The sequence below is a fragment of the Ovis aries genome, chromosome X (assembly GCF_016772045.2).
Source record: "Ovis aries strain OAR_USU_Benz2616 breed Rambouillet chromosome X, ARS-UI_Ramb_v3.0, whole genome shotgun sequence".
Classification (NCBI taxonomy): Eukaryota; Metazoa; Chordata; class Mammalia; order Artiodactyla; family Bovidae; genus Ovis; species Ovis aries.
The window spans coordinates 37,845,728-37,865,476 of record NC_056080.1 but is presented as its reverse complement, the minus strand read 5'-3'; the positions used below and the strand labels follow the sequence as shown (position 1 = coordinate 37,865,476).

General features: G+C 41.2%; 1 protein-coding gene and 1 non-coding gene across 11 annotated transcripts in view; one reads left to right on the top strand and one right to left on the bottom strand.

Moving 5' to 3' along the window:
* Positions 1 to 214: 214 nt before the first annotated feature.
* TRNAC-GCA (transfer RNA cysteine (anticodon GCA)) lies at positions 215 to 286 on the bottom strand. The gene has a single exon. It is a non-coding gene; the product is annotated as a tRNA-Cys (tRNA).
* Positions 287 to 5,937: 5,651 nt separating this feature from the next.
* RPGR (retinitis pigmentosa GTPase regulator) overlaps positions 5,938 to 19,749 on the top strand; it is a 177,464-nt gene continuing 163,652 nt past the window's right edge. For 8 of the 10 annotated variants that reach the window (XM_060407497.1, XM_027962909.3, XM_060407495.1 and 5 more), the window contains exons 1-7: positions 5,938 to 6,140; positions 8,185 to 8,310; positions 8,744 to 8,836; positions 10,844 to 10,906; positions 13,106 to 13,264; positions 14,609 to 14,758; positions 18,262 to 18,420. In XM_060407497.1, coding sequence (XP_060263480.1) covers positions 5,978 to 6,140; positions 8,185 to 8,310; positions 8,744 to 8,836; positions 10,844 to 10,906; positions 13,106 to 13,264; positions 14,609 to 14,758; positions 18,262 to 18,420 — 913 coding nt within the window. In that variant the 5' untranslated portion in view covers positions 5,938 to 5,977. The remainder of the gene's footprint in view (positions 6,141 to 8,184; positions 8,311 to 8,743; positions 8,837 to 10,843; positions 10,907 to 13,105; positions 13,265 to 14,608; positions 14,759 to 18,261; positions 18,421 to 19,749) is intronic. The other 2 variants (XM_060407496.1, XM_060407494.1) reach the window with 1 other exon arrangement.

Sequence of the window (19,749 nt, the reverse complement as noted above, 5' to 3'; positions counted from 1 at the left end):
CTTTCTTATGAGTTTGTCTTTTTCTTATCAATTTGTTAGTATTTTATACATATTCTGAATATTAGATCCTTTATCCATTGAAGTGAAGTGAAGTTGCTCAGTCGTGTCTGACTCTTTGCAACCCCATGGACTGTAACCTACCCTGCTACTCCATCCATGGAATTTTCCAGGCAAGAGTACTGGAGTGGGTTGCCATTTCCTTCTCCAGGGGATCTTCCCGACCCAGGGATTGAACCTGGGTCTTCTGCATTGCAGGCAGACGCTTTACCATCTGAGCCACCAGGGAAGTCCTTTATCCATTAAATGTCCATAATTACATTTACCAGGGACTTCCCTGGTAGCACAGTGGTGAAGGATCCATCTGCCAGTGCAGGAGATGCAGGTTTGATCCCTGGGTTGGGAAGATCCCCTGGAGAAGGAAATGGCAACCTGCTCCAGTATTCTTTCCTAGAAAATCCCGTGGACAGAGGAGCCTGGCAGTCCATGGGGTTGCAAAGAGTCAGACACAACTCAGTGATGAATAGCAAAAATCACATTTATCAGCCTTTTCCTTTACTGCTTCTATAAACTACTTATGCTCTTCCACAAGTTAATCCCTTGCTACCCCGAGTGTGATCCATGGACCAGTAGCATTGATAGCATCTGGAAACTTGTTTATAAATGCAGATTCCTAGGACCCACTCTGATCGCTAAATTAGAATCTAAATTTTAACAAGACCAGTAGATGATCTGTATGTGTGTGAATGATTTTTAAATACTAGATTAAATGATTAAGAAATATGCAAATTTTCTTACCTGGGGTAATAGCCCAGTAATCCCCACCTTTCTCTTTCTTCTTTATAAATAAAAGTCCTGCCTTGGACCTGTATGTCCTCAATTCATATATCTTGGAGTGTGTGTGTGTGTGTGTGTGTGTGTGTGTGTATGCTTAGTCTCTCAGTAGTGTCCCACTCTTTGCAACCCCATGGACTATAGACCACCAGGCTCCTCTGTCCATGGGGATTCTCCAGGCAAGAATACTGGAGTGGATTGTCAGTCTCTTCTCCAGGGGATCTTCCTGACCCAGGGATCACACTCAGGTCTCCTGCATTGTAAATGGATTTTTTACCATCTGAGCTACCAAGGACACTACAAAATTTCAGAAATCGAAGAAGCCGTTAGAATCTGATTTGTAAATTCACATGTTTATGGGATTTCATAGTGAGGTTCTCAAAGTGGAGACACACCTGTTTATCTGATTCCAAATAGAGAAATAAGCAGTGATAGTAGCCGAGTGGTGATAACATTCAAAATGCATGCTTTGGAAGTTTTGTTGAATGCTATCAAGGAAGGAACTAGTTCAGCTAGGATGTATAATCCATCAAATGTCTTCCTTGTTCATAAGTGTGTCTATTTTTAGTTGACACAAAATGCTCCAGAAATGAGTCACAGCAAGAATTAACAGGGGAAATTGCCAAGAGTTGTATCTATTATCAGATGTGTGATGACTTGTGTATATCAGCGTGATTTGCTAAGGAGCATATGAGTGGTTGGGCTTTCCAAGTAGCTCAGCTGATGAAGACTCTGCCTGCAATGCAGGAGACCTGGTTTGATTCCTGGGTCAGGAAATTCCCCTGGAGAAGGGATAGGCTACCCACTCCAGTATTCTTGGGCTTCCCTGGTGGCTCAGACAGTGAAGAATCTGCCTACAACGCAGGAGACCTAGGTTCGATCCCTGAGTTGGGAAGATCCCCTGGAGAAGGGCATGGCAACCACTCCAGTATTCTGGCCTGGAGAATCCCCATGGACAGAGGAGCTTGGCAGGCTACAGTCCATGGGGTCGAAAAGAGTCAGATATGACTGAGTGACTAAGCACAGCATAGCACATATGAGTGGCTGGCCATGTATGAAGGGGGCACCAAAGAGCAGATGACTGCAGTGGGGAGTCATGAAATTTTACTTTCAAACTCCCTGCCTTCTGCAACACGAAGCAGGTGACTCCACAGGTTGAAAACATCTTGCTACAAGGATGTGGCAGAGGTATTTCCTATTCACTCAATGTCAGAAGTTCCCCACCACCATCAGTGTTCAGGAGCACAGAATACGGGATCTGGCCAATGGGTGGTAAGGAGAAACTGTTTTGTTTGTGTGAAGCCACTGAGATGTGGGTGGTGGTCGCACTGCAGCATAGCCTGGGTTACACTGACTGATGCAGTGAGAGCGTAGCAGACTCTGCCTTATTAATACTGTTGCATGTTACTCTATGCCAGGCACCAAGCAGTAAGTGCTACCCAGTACCCCATAACAACTTTCTGAGATAAATCACAGTATTATCCTATATGAGAGATATCTATATCATATGTATCAATAGTATTTGATATCATTGCTGTGTAGATATAGATATATGGGCTGTTATTGTTTAGCTGCTAAGTCATGTCTCTTTTGCATCCCATGGACTATAGCCCACCAGGCTCCTCTGTCCATGAAATTTCTCAGGCAAGAATACTGGAGTGGGTTGCCATTCCTTTTGCCAGGGGATCTTCCAGACCCAGGGATTGAACTTGGGTCTCCTGCACTGCAGGCCGATTCTTTACCATCTGAGCCAACAAGGGATGGCAGCTTTATGTGTAGCTGGAATATATTGTGAAAGGATGTGTTCTTCCTTTCCTCTTGTTATGCTGGAAGTAGTGTCTCTTCTTCTCAGTAGGGCAGTCCCTCCACATGAGATCTGGGTGCCATCTCTTCCTCCCTTCCATTAGTGACTATTCCTGCACTCTCCCAAATCTGTGTTTTCCCCACTTCTATTCAGTTTGTCCCTCAGCATTCCCAGATCTCTCCAAGCTTCGCAAAAGCCTGCCATCCACCCATTTCTTCTTCCTTCCCTCAGTGTCCCCCCTCTCCGACTACTACGACACCATTCTCTGCCATCAACTCTACCAAAGAGCTACTTCCAACACTGATGATGATCTCCATGTGGCTAAATTCAGTGGACAGTTTTCACCTGACATCATTTCTCAGCATCACGTGACAAGATTATCCACAGCCTCCTGATGAAACCTCATGCTGTAGGCTCTTCCTCTCTGGTCACTGTCTCCTTTGCACCTGCGTCATCGGGTGCTGGGTGATTAAATTTTAGCCTTTGTCACAACTCATCTTAGCCTCTCTTTTCTTCTCACCCTGTAGGCACTTTTCAGTCTTTCACCTAGCAGTCTTTGCTAAGGCTGCTATCACTATGTCGACCCAGGCATCCCTCAAGTGGGCAACTCCACCTGGAGCTTCTGCTCACCAATTGCCTGCTCAGTTCCATGCTTCCACTTTGACGTCTTAGTGTGGACAAGGCTGGACCATCAACTTCCCTCCCTCTGTTTGCTTCAGTGCGTGCATGTTCAGTCCCTCAGTTGTGTCCGACCCTTTTATGGCCCTATAGACTGTAGCCTGCCAGGCTCCTCTGTCCATGGGATTTCCCACGCAAGAATACTGGGAGTGGGTTCCCATTTCCTCCCCCAGGGGATCTTCCCAACGCAGGGATCGAACCGTGTCTCCTGCGTCGGAAGGTGAATACTTTACCACTGAGCCACCTGGTAAAAGTCTCTGCTTACTTCACTTCAACCCCTCTTGCTCCATCCTCTGAGTTCCCCATCTCAGTAAATGGCACCAGCCTCCGCCTATTTGCTTATGTTGGAACTTGGGAATAGTGTTGCCTCAATCCTTTTGGGAGGGTTCAGCACAAAAATGTGCTTAACTCTATTTTGAAATAAAAAAACAAACTAAAGCATATCATAACTAAAGTAAGTCTTTTAAATTCTGCTTTCCCCCACAGGGACTATTCTGATGCTTTAAAAACAGAATATCAGATCCTTTCCAAAATAATTTTGGGCCCTTCTTTTGCTGTTGCTGTAAAAGCCCCTGGCCTGCCTAGGAGTCAATAGTCAGACACCATTTCCTGTTGATTCTCCTTCTTAAAATATTTTTGAACCTGTCTGCTCCTCTCAGGTGCCAAATGTGCTATATTTCAAGGCTGCATGATGAGTATCTAAATTTCTGCAATAGCTCTGAATCCTCCTCCCTGCTCCAAATTATTTTCTACAAAGCAGCCAGGTAGGGTGATTGCAGGAATATATATATACCTGATTCCATCAATTCACTGTTTACAAACCCTCAGTGGCTTCCCATTGTCCTCAGGATAAAATCTCAGATTTGCAATAGGCCCAAGATCCTGCCAGTTTGCCATGGGCCAGTGTCACCTCTTTGAGCTCCTGGAAAGAGCCAAGCTCCTTAAACATCTTTGTAGCTGATTTACTCTTTGCTCCAGAGCTCTCTCACCCCCCGCCCCCCAGCTTCTCCTTCCTCAGTTCTTAGATTCAGTGTCCTTTCTTCTGGTAAGTTTTTCTTAACCTCTTACTCCAGGTCAGTGCTCCTGGCTTAAATGCTTTCTTAGTAACCCCCACTTTGCTTTGTAAGTAAACAATTATTTGTATATTGGATAGTTTAATATCCCCTCCTAATCTACAAACTCTAGAAAACTCAAGCAAACTCCCTGAGAAAGTCAGTATTCACTCTAGTACACACAGGAAGTCCAGGATCCTTGAATCCAACTTTGTCTGATTTTAGAGCTCACGCCTTAAAGTTGAAAATTAGGCTTTATTTGGTGGACTTTATTTGGAGGACTTGAGCCCAGAAGACAGCCTCTCAGCTCTGAGGGACTGTTCCAAAGAGGTAAGGAAGGAGCCAGGATTATATAGGGGTTTTATAACAAAAACCAGACAGTCAAAAGTTTACTGTTAGATAGCTCAAATTAATGTGTGTGTGTGCTTAATCCCTCAGTCATGTCCGACTCTCTGCAGCCCCATGGACTGTAACCCACCAGGATTCTCTGTCCATGGGATTCTCCAGGCAAGAATGCTGGAGCAGGTTGCCATTTCCTCCTCCAGGGGATCTTCCCGACCCAGGGATCAAACCTGCACATTGGCAGGTGGATTCTTTACCACTAGGGCCAACCTGGGAAACCCAAGTTTACGAATTTAGCTCTCTTCTATGTTTGGGTAATGCAGGAGTCTGTGCTCAGGGAAATCATTCCTTTGATATGCACCTTAGCTCTCTAGGGCCAATATCCTGTTCTTCCCCACACTGAGGCCCCTCAGGGTGCACCTTTGGGGGTGGCTGCAGTGGAGGGGTGCTTAGCTCTGGGCAGCTCCTTTGTCTCCATCCTAAATTCCCTCAGGGCTCACTACTGGGGCCTCTGGTAGGTGCCCCTTATGGCTTGATGGCCATCCTTTGTTTGTTAATACGACTGGCAACATTTCTCCTCCACAGGAGAAACAGGAGAAAAATGTTAACTTATCTGGCTAATACTAGAACAGTGGTGTTCTAGTGTGGGTGAATCTCTGTGCAAGTTCAAGTCAGTTGTAGATTTCAGGAAACCTCAGCCTTCTGTGTGTGTGTGGGGAGGGGGGTGGAGGAGGTGTTCAGATTACCAGCAGGACTAGCTAAACTGGACCCCAGTTCTTCCACCGTATAATCTTCACATCTCTAAACGGGGGTAACATTAACCAGCTTGCAGGGCTGTAGTAGATCTCATTCATCTAATACGTATTTAATGAGCATCTAGTATATTGGGGTTAGGTGATGGGGATGCAAATATGATTTAGGATGTTGGGCAGAGTGCTTATCTCATTTAGTTATACATGGTCACAGGTACTAGTATTAACACAGCTGTGTGCTGACATTTGCCTGTGGCACGTAGCTTGAGACAGGGTGTGACATTTGTGACGCTGGTCACTATCTGTGACGCTGGTCACTATCTTTCCAGATTACCGCGCGGTGCGACCACACCTCCGCTCCGGCCACCAGAGGGCGCGCGACCTCTACCTTAACGGTCCACTGCGTCTGCGCCTGCGCCGCGCTGGCTGCCCGCCCTCCACTCGCCTCGCGCCATAACGCTCCGCCCCCGTTGCCCCTAGCGGCCGTTTGTTGACTTCCGGGAACGCGGGAGTAGCGGATGCTCCGAGAGTCGCTATGGGGGCCCAAGGGGCTCCGGGCGCCCGCTTCGGAGCTGAGGCACTGCCTTAGGCCCGGCCGAGTCGACCCCGCCGACTTTCTGGCCGAGGAGCAGGCTTTCCATAGCGCAATTACCATGGGGGAACCCTATGAGATGGTGCCCGGTGAGTGGCGCCCGCGGCGGTGGCGGCGGGCCGGGAGGGAGGGTCAGCGGGCGGGCGGACGGCCAGGCCCCGCCTCTGGGCTGGCCCCGTCGGGGGACAGGCCTGGGCCGCGGCCACCCGACTATGGTCAGAGTCTAGCCGCACCCCTGCGGTTGACTGAGAGGAGAAAGAAAGGAGGGGGAGGAGGGGGACTACGGGGAAAGGGGGTGCCGGTCTTTCTTCTTCTAATTCTTTTAAAATAAGTTTTCGATGAGTTTCTCGAAGGCAGGGGCAGTTTTCACCGCCCTATGATCTTCCCAAAGTACTTTGTTTGAGGTCCTCAGAACCCGGTTGTGTATTGAACGCAGTAAAGAGTGGCTGACCGGGGGACGTGCGGTAGAAGAGGATGGGGAAAGGAGGGAGCCATTAGTGAGTGGTTTTTTGAGACTTTACCCCCGAGCTCCAGAAATAACCTTTGGCTTTGTGACTGGGTACCACGTACGTTCTTTGTAACAGAAATAGACGTTTCACGAAGCAGTACTTATTCTAGCCACTTGGGGTGTGCTCAGATCTTTCCTGTAATACTTTACTTTTTTTAAATGGTCATTATGACCCACTAAGTTGATTTGCTGACCCACTCCTCATAACTCCGTTGGTAAAGAATCCGCCTGCAATGCAGGAGACTCTGGTTCGATTCCTGGGGTCGGGAAGATCTGGAGAAGGGCTAGGCTACCCACTCTAGTATTCTTGGGCTTCCCTTGTGGTTCAGCTGGTAAAGAATCCGCCCCCAATGCAGGAGACCTGGGTTAGATTCTTGGGAAGATCCCCTGGAGAAGGGAAAGGCTACCCACTCCAGTGTTCTGGCTTGGAGAATTCCATGGACTGTATAGTCCATAGGGTCGGCAGACAGTTGGACACCACTGAGCGACTTTCACTTGTATGGGTCCCGACCAACAGTTTGAAAAAAAAACAAACAAACACTAGAGCAGAATCGTTCTGTTTCTGCCAGGCTCTTGGGTTCAAACATGATTCAGTTCCTGCCTCGAGCTTACAAGGTAGTGAGACATACAAGAAACTAAACAAAATGACAGTATCGATTGACAGAAGATGCCACTGGGGCAGCACAGAGCCACTGGCCCCCTGGCTTGGGGTGAGGGTAGCCGGGGGAAGGCTTCTTGGGGAGCCAGAGCAGGACAAAATAGTTGTAATTATTCATTCTATTAAAAACTCAGAGCCTGTTCTAGAACCTGGCCTCCTATATCTATCGTTATCAGTTTGAACTCGCACACCTCACACTTGTTCTCAAAAGGTTTTTCCACAGTGGCAAGTCTCTTGAGCATTAGTATTTATTATTAATACTTAGGTTTTCTATGTCTTTCCTTCTGATACCTGTTTAATCTCTTTGTGTGTAGTCATCCTCCTTGAGGTTTCCTCAAAAGCTGAATCTGGTCTCCTGTGTGTGTGTGTGTGTGTATGTGTGTGTGTGTGTGTGTGTGTGTGTGTGTGTGTTTAGATATTAATAGCTTTGGGAATCTCATAGAAGTTTTTGGTCTCTCTCCAAAATGGTACTGGAGTAAACCAGTTTGTGAATACTCATCTTATCAGGTAGTATTTAGTGACTTCATTTAAGAATGTCCAAATCTCAACATCCTGCGTCCTCACGATGTTACTGATGAAACTCAATGCTGTCCTGTTTCTGCGTGTGGAGAAAAGCCTTCAGTCAGAGGCTAGACTATGCGACGTTCACCAGTGTGAGTGGGGCATCGAAGGTATCAGCTTATTTCCAAGGAGTAGATGGTCTACCCAGTGGCAGCAGGACTCCTTAGTCATTGTGACAGTGTATTTCTTACTTTACACCCGTAAACAGATAATATATACTTGATTTATTAGATCTTATAAATAAAACTAGAATGAAGTCTGAGGAGTTAAACTGAGTTAAGTTGGAAGAAGGAGGGTGTAGGCCATGTGGAGCAGATAAAGTCCTGGAAAAATATTTTAGTTAACAGGCAACATGATAAAACTTGTGAAATCAAAACTCTCATATATTTGTCTCTTTTATTTGCAGATTCGGGTGCTGTGTTTACATTTGGCAAAACTAAATTTGCTGAAAATATTCCCAGCAAATTCTGGTTTAAAAAGGATATACCTATATCTCTTTCATGTGGAGATGAACATACTGCTATTACTACAGGTTAGTGTTAAAATTGTAAATGAAGATAGTAATAACTTAGAGAATCCTAAGTATTGTAGATGTGTTGTTCAAAACATGTTGAAGATATACAGAAAGTGAATTTTTTTTTTTTTACCTTGCCAGAGAATTCTTGACAAACTGATTTATCAGGGAAGACTTTTAAGTTCCCTTAGTATACTGACACGTGATTTTCTATGCATATTGCTTTCTTAGAATAAATCTATTTGAATATATTCATAACATCAAAAAAACTTACTGTATAATCTTAGAAACTCTTTACAACTAACATAATATAGCTATAAGTAGATGGGCAAGGTAACCTGTAAAACTGATAACATTGTTTAAGTACAGCTTTTTTATTGTTTTCTGATGACTTTATCTCACATTATGTTGAAGATGCTACAGTTTATTATTTCTGTTTCTTTCCCACCAGGAAATAATAAGCTTTTCATGTTTGGCAGTAACAACTGGGGACAGTTAGGATTAGGATCAAAAGCAACTGTTAACAAGCCAACATGTATCAAAGGTTTGGGGTCTTTTCTTATCACTTTAAATACTTAAATTATATAAAGTACTTTTCTATTGATTGTGTAATTCTTTAATATAAATAATAAAGCCTTTAGTTCTTTATTCACTGAGATTTACTTGAATATTATTGGCATTTAACTTTATTTTTCATGTGATATTCAGAACTACTTCTATATGTTAGGATTTAAAAATCACATTGATTTTTAAACCCAGAGACCACAAAAGAAATAATGATTCTATAGTACTGTGCACTTGAACATCATTTTTTTTTGCCTGTTTTGTAAACCTACTTAAATATTACTGTTATTGTATATACAGAGAACAAACAATGTGATAGGGTTTTGAGCTCTGTCTCACTTGTTGCAGGTTTTATAAAACACACTTTACCCTGCTGTATATAGTTAGCAGATGTGCTGAAGAAAACATCAGGCCTAGGTGTTGATTAGTACTAGTGTTCTTACACGGAGAAGGCAATGGCACCCCACTCCAGTACTCTTGCCTGAAAAATCTATGGATGGAGGAGCCTGGAAGGCTGCAGTCCATGGGGTCGCACAGAGTCGGACATGACTGAAGCGACTTAGCAGCAGCGGCAGTGTTCTTACAAGAACAACAGGACAAAATGTTTCAAATCAGGATTGTCCCAGAAAATATAATACCTTTACAAAGCTTTCTCGCCATTATGTGCAAAAGCTTCTGTTTGGTTTAACCCATGAACATCAGCTATACTTGAATGGTGATAGAGACTCCTTGGGATATGGCAGGAATAGGATTCTTTATCTTTGTAGCCAGATTTTTAATTTGAGCTCAGAATTTCAGTGTAATTTATCATATCCATGCTTCCCTGGTGGCTTAGATGGTGAAGAATCTGCCTGCAGTGCAGGAGACCCAGGTTCAATCCCTGGTCAGGAAGATCCCCTGGAGAAGGGAACAGCAACCCATTCCAGTATTCCTGCCTGGAGAATTCCATGGGCAGAGGAGCCTGGTGGGTTCTATGGGGTTGCAAAGAGTTGGACACTATTGGACAACTAACACACACATACACACACATGCTATTTGTAGATATTGTTGTGGAACTTTTAAAGTATTCCACAAAGTCAAAAAATATTTACTGAGCACAGGTGACTAAACCCTTGAGTTTATTTATAGTGCCTACTATGCTTACTGTTCACAATCGAATGAAAGTGAACGTGTTAGTTGCTCAGTTGTGTCTGACTCTTTGTGACCCCTTGGACTGTAGCCCACCAGGCTCTTCTGTCCAGGGGATTTTCTAGGCAAGATTACTGGAGTGAGTTGCCATTTCCTTCTGCAGGGGATCTTCCCGACCAGGGATTGAACCCAGGTCTCCTGCATTGAAGGCACATTCTTGACCATCTGAGCCACCAGGGAAGTCCAATACCTAATAGACAAGCTAACAAGATTGTCTAGACTATGAGATCTTTGAGCCAGGGACTCTGTCTTAGTGATATTTGCAGCCCCTATGCTGAGCATTTAGGAGATGTTCTGTAAATGTTTTTAATATGTAAATGAATGAATGAAGAACTTTACTGTAGGTATATGACTAAACAACAACAAATGCCTATGAATGTTGAACTTAGTGCTTTGTTGTGTGAGGTAGAAAGTAAACTTGATGATGGTAATGCCATATTAGGGAATAGATCAGGTTGGAGAAAAGACAGCATAACAATGTGGTGGATCTCAGCACATACTAATTACTTGTGGAGTTTTAAATAATATATAGATGCTTAGGTCTTACCTCAGACCTACTGACTCAGATTCTCCAGGGGTCAGGCTAAGCTATCTGTATTTTTTTTCAGAACACCATTAGTTATTATGATACATAACTACCTCCAAAAACTTTTAATTTATTAGTTATGAAAATCAACTTAGAAGTCAGACAGGCCTGGGTTTAAATCTGTTCTACAGCTTGGTCATCATTTGACCTGGATTATTTATCATTTCCATATAATCATAAAATATCTTACTTGTTGTATTTTTATATTTTTAGCTTTAAAACCGGAAAAAGTGAAATTTGTTGCTTGCGGAAGGAACCACACCCTAGTTTTAACAGGTATAGTATTCAATCTGTGGGCTTCCCTGGTGACTCAGCTGGTAAAGAATCCAACTGTAGTGCAGGAGACCTGGGTTCGATCCCTGGGTTGGGGAGATCCCCTGGAGAAGGGAAGGACTACCCACTCCAGTATTCTGGTCTGGAGAATTCCATGGACTGTATAGTCCATGGGATCACAAAGAGTCGGACACAACTGAGCAACTTTCAGTTCAGTTCACTTCACTTCACTCAATCTGTATGACTTCCTGTCCAATCTGAGGACCGAGGTCTCACTCCAGTAACATTTGTGACTTTGTAAAATTAATAGAAACAGTGCCTTGGTAACAGTAAGATTAGGATTTTTTTAAAAAATGTAAATGGATAGTACACTTGTTTGCCCATGAAAATATGCAGATAAATGTTAAGTGGATGAAGAAAAAGCTTCTTTTCTTGGATTACGTTAAGGAACAGCATCTCCTTACCTGTGTGCACACCTTCAGGGGCCACATGCTCCTGATCTTACTCTTCCCTCTTCTTTTCAGAGGGTGAGTGGAAGCCCTTCCTAAAAGGCTTTTGATGTGAGTTAGCACAGTTTCAATCAAAATCCAAACAGGCCATGTGTGTGTATGAGTGTGTGTATGTAGAAATTCACAAGGTTATTCTAAAGTTTATATGGAAAAGCCAAGGACCTCAAATAGCCAAAACAGTTTTGAAAAGATCAGAATGGAGGTCCTGATTTTAAGACCTACTGTAAAGCTACAGTGGGGCTTACCTGGTGGCTCAGACGGTAAGGAATCTGCCTACAGTGTGGGAGACCTGGGTTCCCAGTCCCTGGATTGGGAAGATCTAGGGATTGGAGAAGGGCATGGCAACCTACTCCAGTATTCTTGCCTAGAGAATTCCATGGACAGTGGAGCCTGGTGGGCTACAGTCCATGGGGTCTCAGAGAGTCAGACATGACTGAGCAACTAACACACACGCAATGCTACAATGATCAAGACAGTGTGCTATTAGTAAGTAGATAGACAAAGATTAATGGAGTAGAGTCCAGATATAAAGCCACATGTTTATGCCCATGTTTATGACAAAGGTGCCAAGGCAATTCCGTGAGGAAAAGTAATCTTCCGACAAATCCTGCTGGAGCAATTAGATATCCAGGCCCTGACCACGCAGCAGTCTTTCCCACCTCCATCCCCTACACATAGCTTTTTCTGTCTTCAGGCTGCTCTCACTGCTTCAGCCCCCACCTCACCTCTCTGCCCTCACTCAATACTTTTCCCTTTGCTAAAGTGTCTTTTCTCTTTCTCTCATTCAGATTTTTGAATTTTAAGATCCAGTGTATGTCTTCTTCCATAGAGCTTTTTGTGACTATTCAACTTTTTCCTTGTGTCATTCTCTAAAGTGCTTCAGCATTCCACCAACTCTGATATGCTCTATATGTTTTAAATTGTGTGGTTCAGTTTCATGTGGGGTCGCACAGAGTTGAACACGACTCAAGTGACTTAGCAGCAGCGTGCAGTGCTTGTAGTGTCCCGAATTCTATTCTAAGAATTTCATAAATGTTAATTCATGTAGTCTTCATAACACCTCTATGAAGTAGACATTATCTTATTTTATAGATGAGGAAAATGAGACACTGAGACGTTAAGGATAGCTTGCCCAAAGTTACACGGCTGATAAGTGGCAAGCCAGAATTTGTACCCAGGACATCTGGTTCTGTGTCCTCTTGCCTAGACACAATGCTGGACTGCCTTGGAAGGCAGAAAATTAAATATAGAAAATTAAAATAATTTTGAAACATAGAGTTTCCACATTTCTAATTAGATTCTTCTTGTATTTGCCTCATTTTATGGTTACCTATTATATCTTAGCCTTAATGGTATGGAAGTTAAAATTAATGAACCACATCTCTTTTAAAAAGTTTTGATTTGAATTATAAACTAATTTGGAAATTACTTTCCTCTTTTTTGCTCTGAATTAATAGTTCTGCATTTCTGTTGCTACTTAAACCATAGAATAATTTATAAAATCTCACAGAAATGTAGAGCCTTGCTTATTTTGCTGTACTTTTGACACCAAAAGGAAGCTGTTCACCAAATTTTAGGATGATGCCAGCTTTCAACTTTCTTCACTAGTAATAGTGATACTATCTAGTATACACTGGACTGTCTCCTAAAGATGACAACTGTGGTATACTGATGTTTTCTTTTCCATGTGCAGGAGGAGGCAAAGTATATGCCACTGGAGGAAATAATGAAGGACAGCTCGGACTTGGTGATACTGACGAGAGAAGTGCCTTCCATCTCATTAGTTTCTTTACATCCCAGCATAAGATTAAACAACTATCTGCTGGGTCTAACACTTCAGCCGCACTGACTGGTAAGACTCTTTTTCCATTTCAAACTGGGACATAGCCCTTTTTTTCAGACCAGGATATACAGAATCAGTAAACTGAAGACAGCAGTCCTGTTTCATTTTCTTTCATTGACCATGTGTTTTCAGAAGACATTTAAAATAGAACTGAAAATCATGACAAATATTACAACTTTATGCTTATATACATTTAGAAGGTAATTGTTAAGTAACTTCTAAGCTGTACTACCCATCTGTTTCTTTAGATATTCTTAAATAGTACCTTCATTGCATGTTCTGAAAGTTATATTTCAACTTTAGTGAAGTTGCTGTCAGAAACATCCCAGAAATCTGTGGGATATGTTACTAAAATACAGTTTGTAATGGTTATTGCATCACTCTGCTCTGCCTATCAAAAGCCCATATGAGAACTTTCTTTAAAATTTGGAGCTGAGATTAACATGTCTCACTGAAGAAGCTGCCGGTGTATTTCTTTGTTCCAGTCTAGGGAGGTGTGTGAGGTGCGCTGTTGCTGTGGCCGGTAAGAGAGCCTGAGTCGGATCTGCAGTTCCATCCCTTCAGTTCTCTCACCCACACAGTTGGCATTTAGACCTCCTCCTTTTGTTTCTTATTTTCATATTTCCTTTTATTTGCTTTATCATGAAACACTTCAGATTTAAAAACTTTTAATTAAAAGATGCAAGTAAATAAGTCTTGATCATCCTTTTCTAGAATATTTCCCTTAGGTTTTTTTTTTTCTCCTAACAACACAACCTTTATCAGAAAGCACAGGAGTTAGCCTAGTTTTGAGATGTTAGGTATGCTAATGTATCTCCTAGTCTCTGAAGTTAGATTATGTATTTTCAACTGTAAAAAAAAAATTTAGCAAAATAAATTTATTTAATTTTTTTCTTCCTCTAAAGCGTCATTCCCACAGTGTTCTCAGAGCAAAGTAGTCCCAGGCCTTCTGACCTGGGCCTTGTCTGGGAGATGTGTAGTGTGACTCATGCTGACATTCAGTTCAGTTACAAGTAGACTGCTTGAAAGGAGGGAACCATCTTCTGTTTAGAGACTTTAGAATAAGGAAAGGTTATTATAGGAAAGGACATTCTGTCTTTGCTACTGAGGTAGAAATATGGGCGTGACTAAAGTGATATACTTTAGGTTATTCTCTATCCTTTATCATTATAGAAACATTTCATAATAGAAATAGTACTATTAAGTAGTTCCCTGGTATAAATGTCTTAGTACTTTTCTTTCAAGATACATTGTTTTTCTAAATTAAAAAATAAATGTTCTGTTGGGAATATAATAACTTGCTATCCCTGCTACCTCTTAAAATGTTTTTTCCTCTTCATGTTTTATCTATAGAGGATGGTGAGCTTTTCATGTGGGGTGACAATTCCGAAGGGCAAATTGGTTTACAAAATATAACTAATATGTGTGTCCCACATCAAGTGACTGTTGGAAAACCTATCTCCTGGATCTCTTGCGGATATTACCATTCAGCTTTTGTAACAAGTAAGACAGACAGTTGAATTTCTTATGTTATCTCTCATGTCTAAGTTATTACTAAATTAATAATAAAATGACATAATAGCCTATATTTCTATAGCACTATCGCCATGGTACTCCATGTAATGAAATTATTTTGGTCTGTTTTAGGTCACAGTGTTTCTTCATTTTAATAATGAATGTTTATAATTTCAAACTATCTGACATTTTCAAACTATCTGACAGATTTTAATGAATTAGCTCTATTAGGAAAACAAATTTTATATATAAAAAACCCTTCTAAATGTTGGTCCTCAAATTTCTTTGGCATTAAAAACAAGACCTATGAGCCTCTTTTCTCTGGATTTGCTTGGTTCTGTACTTTGACCAATTTTGATCTTGTCCTGATAGTTTGCTTTTATCATTTTAGCACATAAGTCATAGGTTTTCATTGTAGGAATAGGGTTGATGATTTGATGGAAAAGGAGAGTTCAGTATGGGATATGCTTTCCTTCAGTTGGACTTTTCTCAGGAAAAGTCCCCCAATTTCTCCTTTTCCTGGCCTCATTGGCAACCTTCTCTACCTTAATTAAAATATTTTAAATGCTGGAATCTATTATAGCCTACATCTACTCTAGTAGTAACAGCAAAAGTGTGATCTTGGTTTTCTATCCTATTGATGGTTTTTCTAACAATAAAAACACCTAGCAGAAAACAGTTTTATGGACCCTCTTAGATATCTCTCTAAGTATTTGTTACACATTTACTTCTTATTCCGTGCATCTCAGATTCAGGTTTAGAAAATGCTTATTGTCCCATCTTAGTGCCCCCCAGGTTTACCAATGACTCGGTAGTAGTCCCACTTCATGGGAAATAGATGGGGAAACAGTAGAAACAGTGTCAGACTTTATTTTTTGGGGCTCCAAAATCACTGCAGATGGTGATTGCAGCCATGAAATTAAAAGACGCTTACTCCTTGGAAGGAAAGTTATGACCAACCTAGACAGCATATTAAAAAGCAGAGACATTACTTTGCCAACAAAGGTCTGTCTAGTCAAGGCTATGGTTTTTCCAGTGGTCATGTATGGATGTGAGAGTTGGACTGTGAAGAAGGCTGAGCGCTGAAGAATTGATGCTTTTGAACTGTGGTGTTGGAGAAGACTCTTGCGAGTCCCTTGAACTGCAAGGAGATCCAACCAGTCCATCCTAAAAGAGATCAGTCCTGGGTGTTCTTTGGAAGGACTGATGCTAAAGCTGAAACTCCATTACTTTGGCCACCTCATGTGAAGAGTTGACTCATTGGAAAAGACTCTGATGCTGGGATGGATTGGGGGCAGGAGGAGGAGGGGACGACAGAGGATGAGGTGGTTGGATGGACATGAGTTTAAGTAAACTCTGGGAGTTGGTGATGGATAGGGATGCCTGGCATGCTGCGATTCATGGGGTTGCAAGGAGTTGGACACGACTGAGTGACTGAACTGAACTGAACTGGTAGTAGTTTGGTACTAAGAAAGGGCAAACTCTAACTTGGCTAGTTTTGTTCATTACTGTGTCAGTTTGTGTCTTGAAGAAACTGACAATAAATAAATCTTGTTGAATGAGGAGGTAAGTGAATGAACGATAAATTGTTTTCCTTGGGCCAATACCACATACCAACTTACTTCCAACTTTATGGCTCCTGGGATTGGTATAGTCTGTGCTTACTTTGTTTATGAAACAAAAAATAGAAAAACACATGGAAAAACAAATAAAGCATTGTCTTATATTTAGGCCTTAATAAAATTGCCAATGTCAATTTTTATTTACTACTGCTTTAGCCAGTAGAGAAACAAGTGCAATTAATCGTTTTGACTGATAGGCATTACATTGAGCTTTTTTGTTTTGTTTTCTGTTTTATGCCTTTAAAAAAATTAGCTATATTGATGTATAGTTCACATACCATGCAATTCATCCATTGAAGGTGTGGGGAGCAGCAGGAATTTACAGACAGTAGTAGAAAGAGACTTGTCTGGACTTAGAAATTCCTTTCATATGAGAAGCAAGAAGCATGGGGAAAGGGGGAGACATGCTGACTTCCTGAGCACTTCTGTGCTGAGTACTTCAGAAAAAATTATGGTACAGAAAACTTCACTTTTGTGCAAATCAGTCTAGAAAATTAGTTTGGCTGTGTTTGCAGTATTTGACCAAGTTTTAAGTGGCACCTACCATGTGTGTTAGATGTCACACAACTTCCCTAAGTTCTGATTTGCTAGAAGGGATCTGTCTTTGACAGCTCGTTATACTCATAGCTAAGATTTATTACAGCAAAGGAAAGATCTGTATTCTTCAGAGAGGTCCCGTATGCACTTCCCAGTCCTTCCTCTTCCAGGGCCAGACGAGGTGTGTTTTCTCTTTGGCATTGAACTACAGTGATGCGTGTGTGATGTCTCTGCCCAGGGAAGCCTTGTTCTATTCTCAGGGTCTGAGGCTTTGCTGTAGGTGGCTGGTCATGTAGGCACATCCTGCTAGCAACTCATCATGGCACCTGCAATCAGGCCCTTCAACAGTGAAACCAGGTGTACATCATCAGTGTTGATGTTTGTGCAAAGCAACCCTTTCTTAGCTTCTGGCTAAGCTGGCATAATTCATTTCTCCAGGTGTGTGCAACAGAATCACCTATCACCAGCTTAAAGAACACTCCCAAAGGCCGCATTCCCAGGGGTTAGTCAGCAGTCAGTCGTGGTGTGGTTCTTTTGGAGACATGCGAGTAATACAACAAGACGTGCTGTGTTATCTCTTCTACATGAGTGATGTAGAAGCTTATGATTAGATTATGTATTTACTACAGTTTTAAAATTCCTGCTCTATAGAACTCACTGCAGTTCATAGAAAATAGTTCCTGATTTCATGAAGCTCATAGTATAGTGTGCTAAGTGTGATAACAGAAGCAAATCAATAGTATTGGTATGGACAAGGCAGCAATTAAATGACATGAGTTCCTTAGCAGGAGTCTGTCTGGAAAAAGTGCCATCTAAGTAAAACCTGCGATCTTTAGGCTTACTCACCATATTTGCTTCACGCATAAATGAGTTTTCTACAGAAAGTTTAATGAAAAGCAATTATTTATGCAATAAGTATTATATTTAATGTACTAGACGCACTGCTAGGTTCTTGTGAATACCATAGTGAGCAAGACAAAATCCATGTCCTTTTGGGGGTTTAATGTCTAGTCATTTTGCTTTATTAAAAGTAGGTGGAAGAAGTAAGATCATCTTGTCTATGTATTGTGAAACAGATAAAATAATTTTCTAGTTGTTACTGGTAGTGATAGTCATGAATTCTTCATGAAGATTTGGATTAGAATAATCAAGAAGAAGGGAAAATCTACCTTTATTCCTTACTATTGAGTAAAAGTATCTCAAGAAAGGTCAGATTTATTAAGTCTATATTTTCAAAATTTTTTATGAAACATAAGAACATGTACCAAAAAGACCAGTATTTTTTGTTCATGTCTCTGTCATCACTGAGCCCTCTTTATTTTTCTTCAATAGCTGAGGGAGAACTGTACACCTTTGGAGAACCAGAGAGTGGGAAGTTAGGTCTTCCCCCAAAGCTCCTGGTCAATCACAAAGTGCCCCAGCTGGTGCCTGGAATTTCTGAGAAGGTGATCCAAGTTGCTTGTGGTGGAGGACACACAGTTGTTCTTACAGGTAGGGGTGCGTCTCCGTTCCCTGCTTTCCATGGCACCTAACGAAAACCTTTTTTAACATTCACTTGTTTTTATTGTGGTAAGAACACTTAACATCTGCTCCACCATCTTAACAGAATTTTAAGCGTATAATACAGTAATGTTATCTATAGGCACAATCTGATATGACAAGTCTGTAGAACTTTCACCTTTGCATAGCTGAAATCCATTAATTAGCAGCTTCCCTGTCCACCACCCTAGTCCCTGGCAACCACCATTCAAGTCTCTGCTTCAGTGAGTTTGTATGTTTCAGGTACTTCATGTAAGTTGACTTTGCATCCTTTTCCATTAAGATCTCTACTTTTTGTTCCTATAGTTAGTAAACATTTCTGGCCTATGGAAGATATTGTTAAGTAGAAAAAAAAAGAATCTTGTTGAATCGTTTTTGCTTACATAATTGACATTTTCATGACCTTAACACCTTTAATGGCAGCAAATAACTTTTTTAGCTCATTTTCAAGAACACTTTGTTTTCCTCATGTATATGTATTCCATATTTATTTAAAATTGACATTAATTTTTCTGAAATACTTTATTTTGAAGAAGCTCCTTGTTAATAGTCTTTTCTACTTGTCATTGGTAATTCTTTTCTTTGATATTCACAATATCTAACTTGGTGATTTCTTTGTGATGTTTATGTCTGTTATAGTAATTCATTAAAGGGAGTTAAGATTGTAAATTACAGATAAGAATACAGAGTTAGAACCTTAATGATAATGTCCCTTTTGGCTTCTGAATTTTGTTTTTGGTATGACATGTGACTTCCTAGGATGCTAGTCAGTATAATTAAAATATACTGCCTATTAATATGCTTACATTGATGCTCTCAGATTTGTTCAGCATTAGATTTATTTTAGATGAGTATAGAGGTAATGCAGTTAGGTAGTGAATAATTATGATACTTTTTAGTAAAAAGGAACAGTTTCTGAAGTCACCACTTAAATCTTCAGTAGCCCAAAGCTAGAAGTGTTCTAGACAGATTTTTAAATAACATCCAATTCTTAGGTGATAATGCTTAAATGTTGCAAGGTGATTAAGCTGTATATTATCTTTAGATTTTCCTCTCTTACATCACTTTTCCTTGACTTCCTATTCTAGTCCTAGTCATGCTTATAAAGCTATGGTTTCCCAGAATTGCAATTTCCAGATGGAATATTTTCAAAGTGAGAAATGTTTTTTTCCAGGTCCTCCACTCTAAATTTGGAAATAATTCTGAAGTTTAAGTTTTTTTTTTAACTTCTGCTGATAAAGTGAATTTTTATATAATTTCTGAAAGATTTATTTTAGGAAT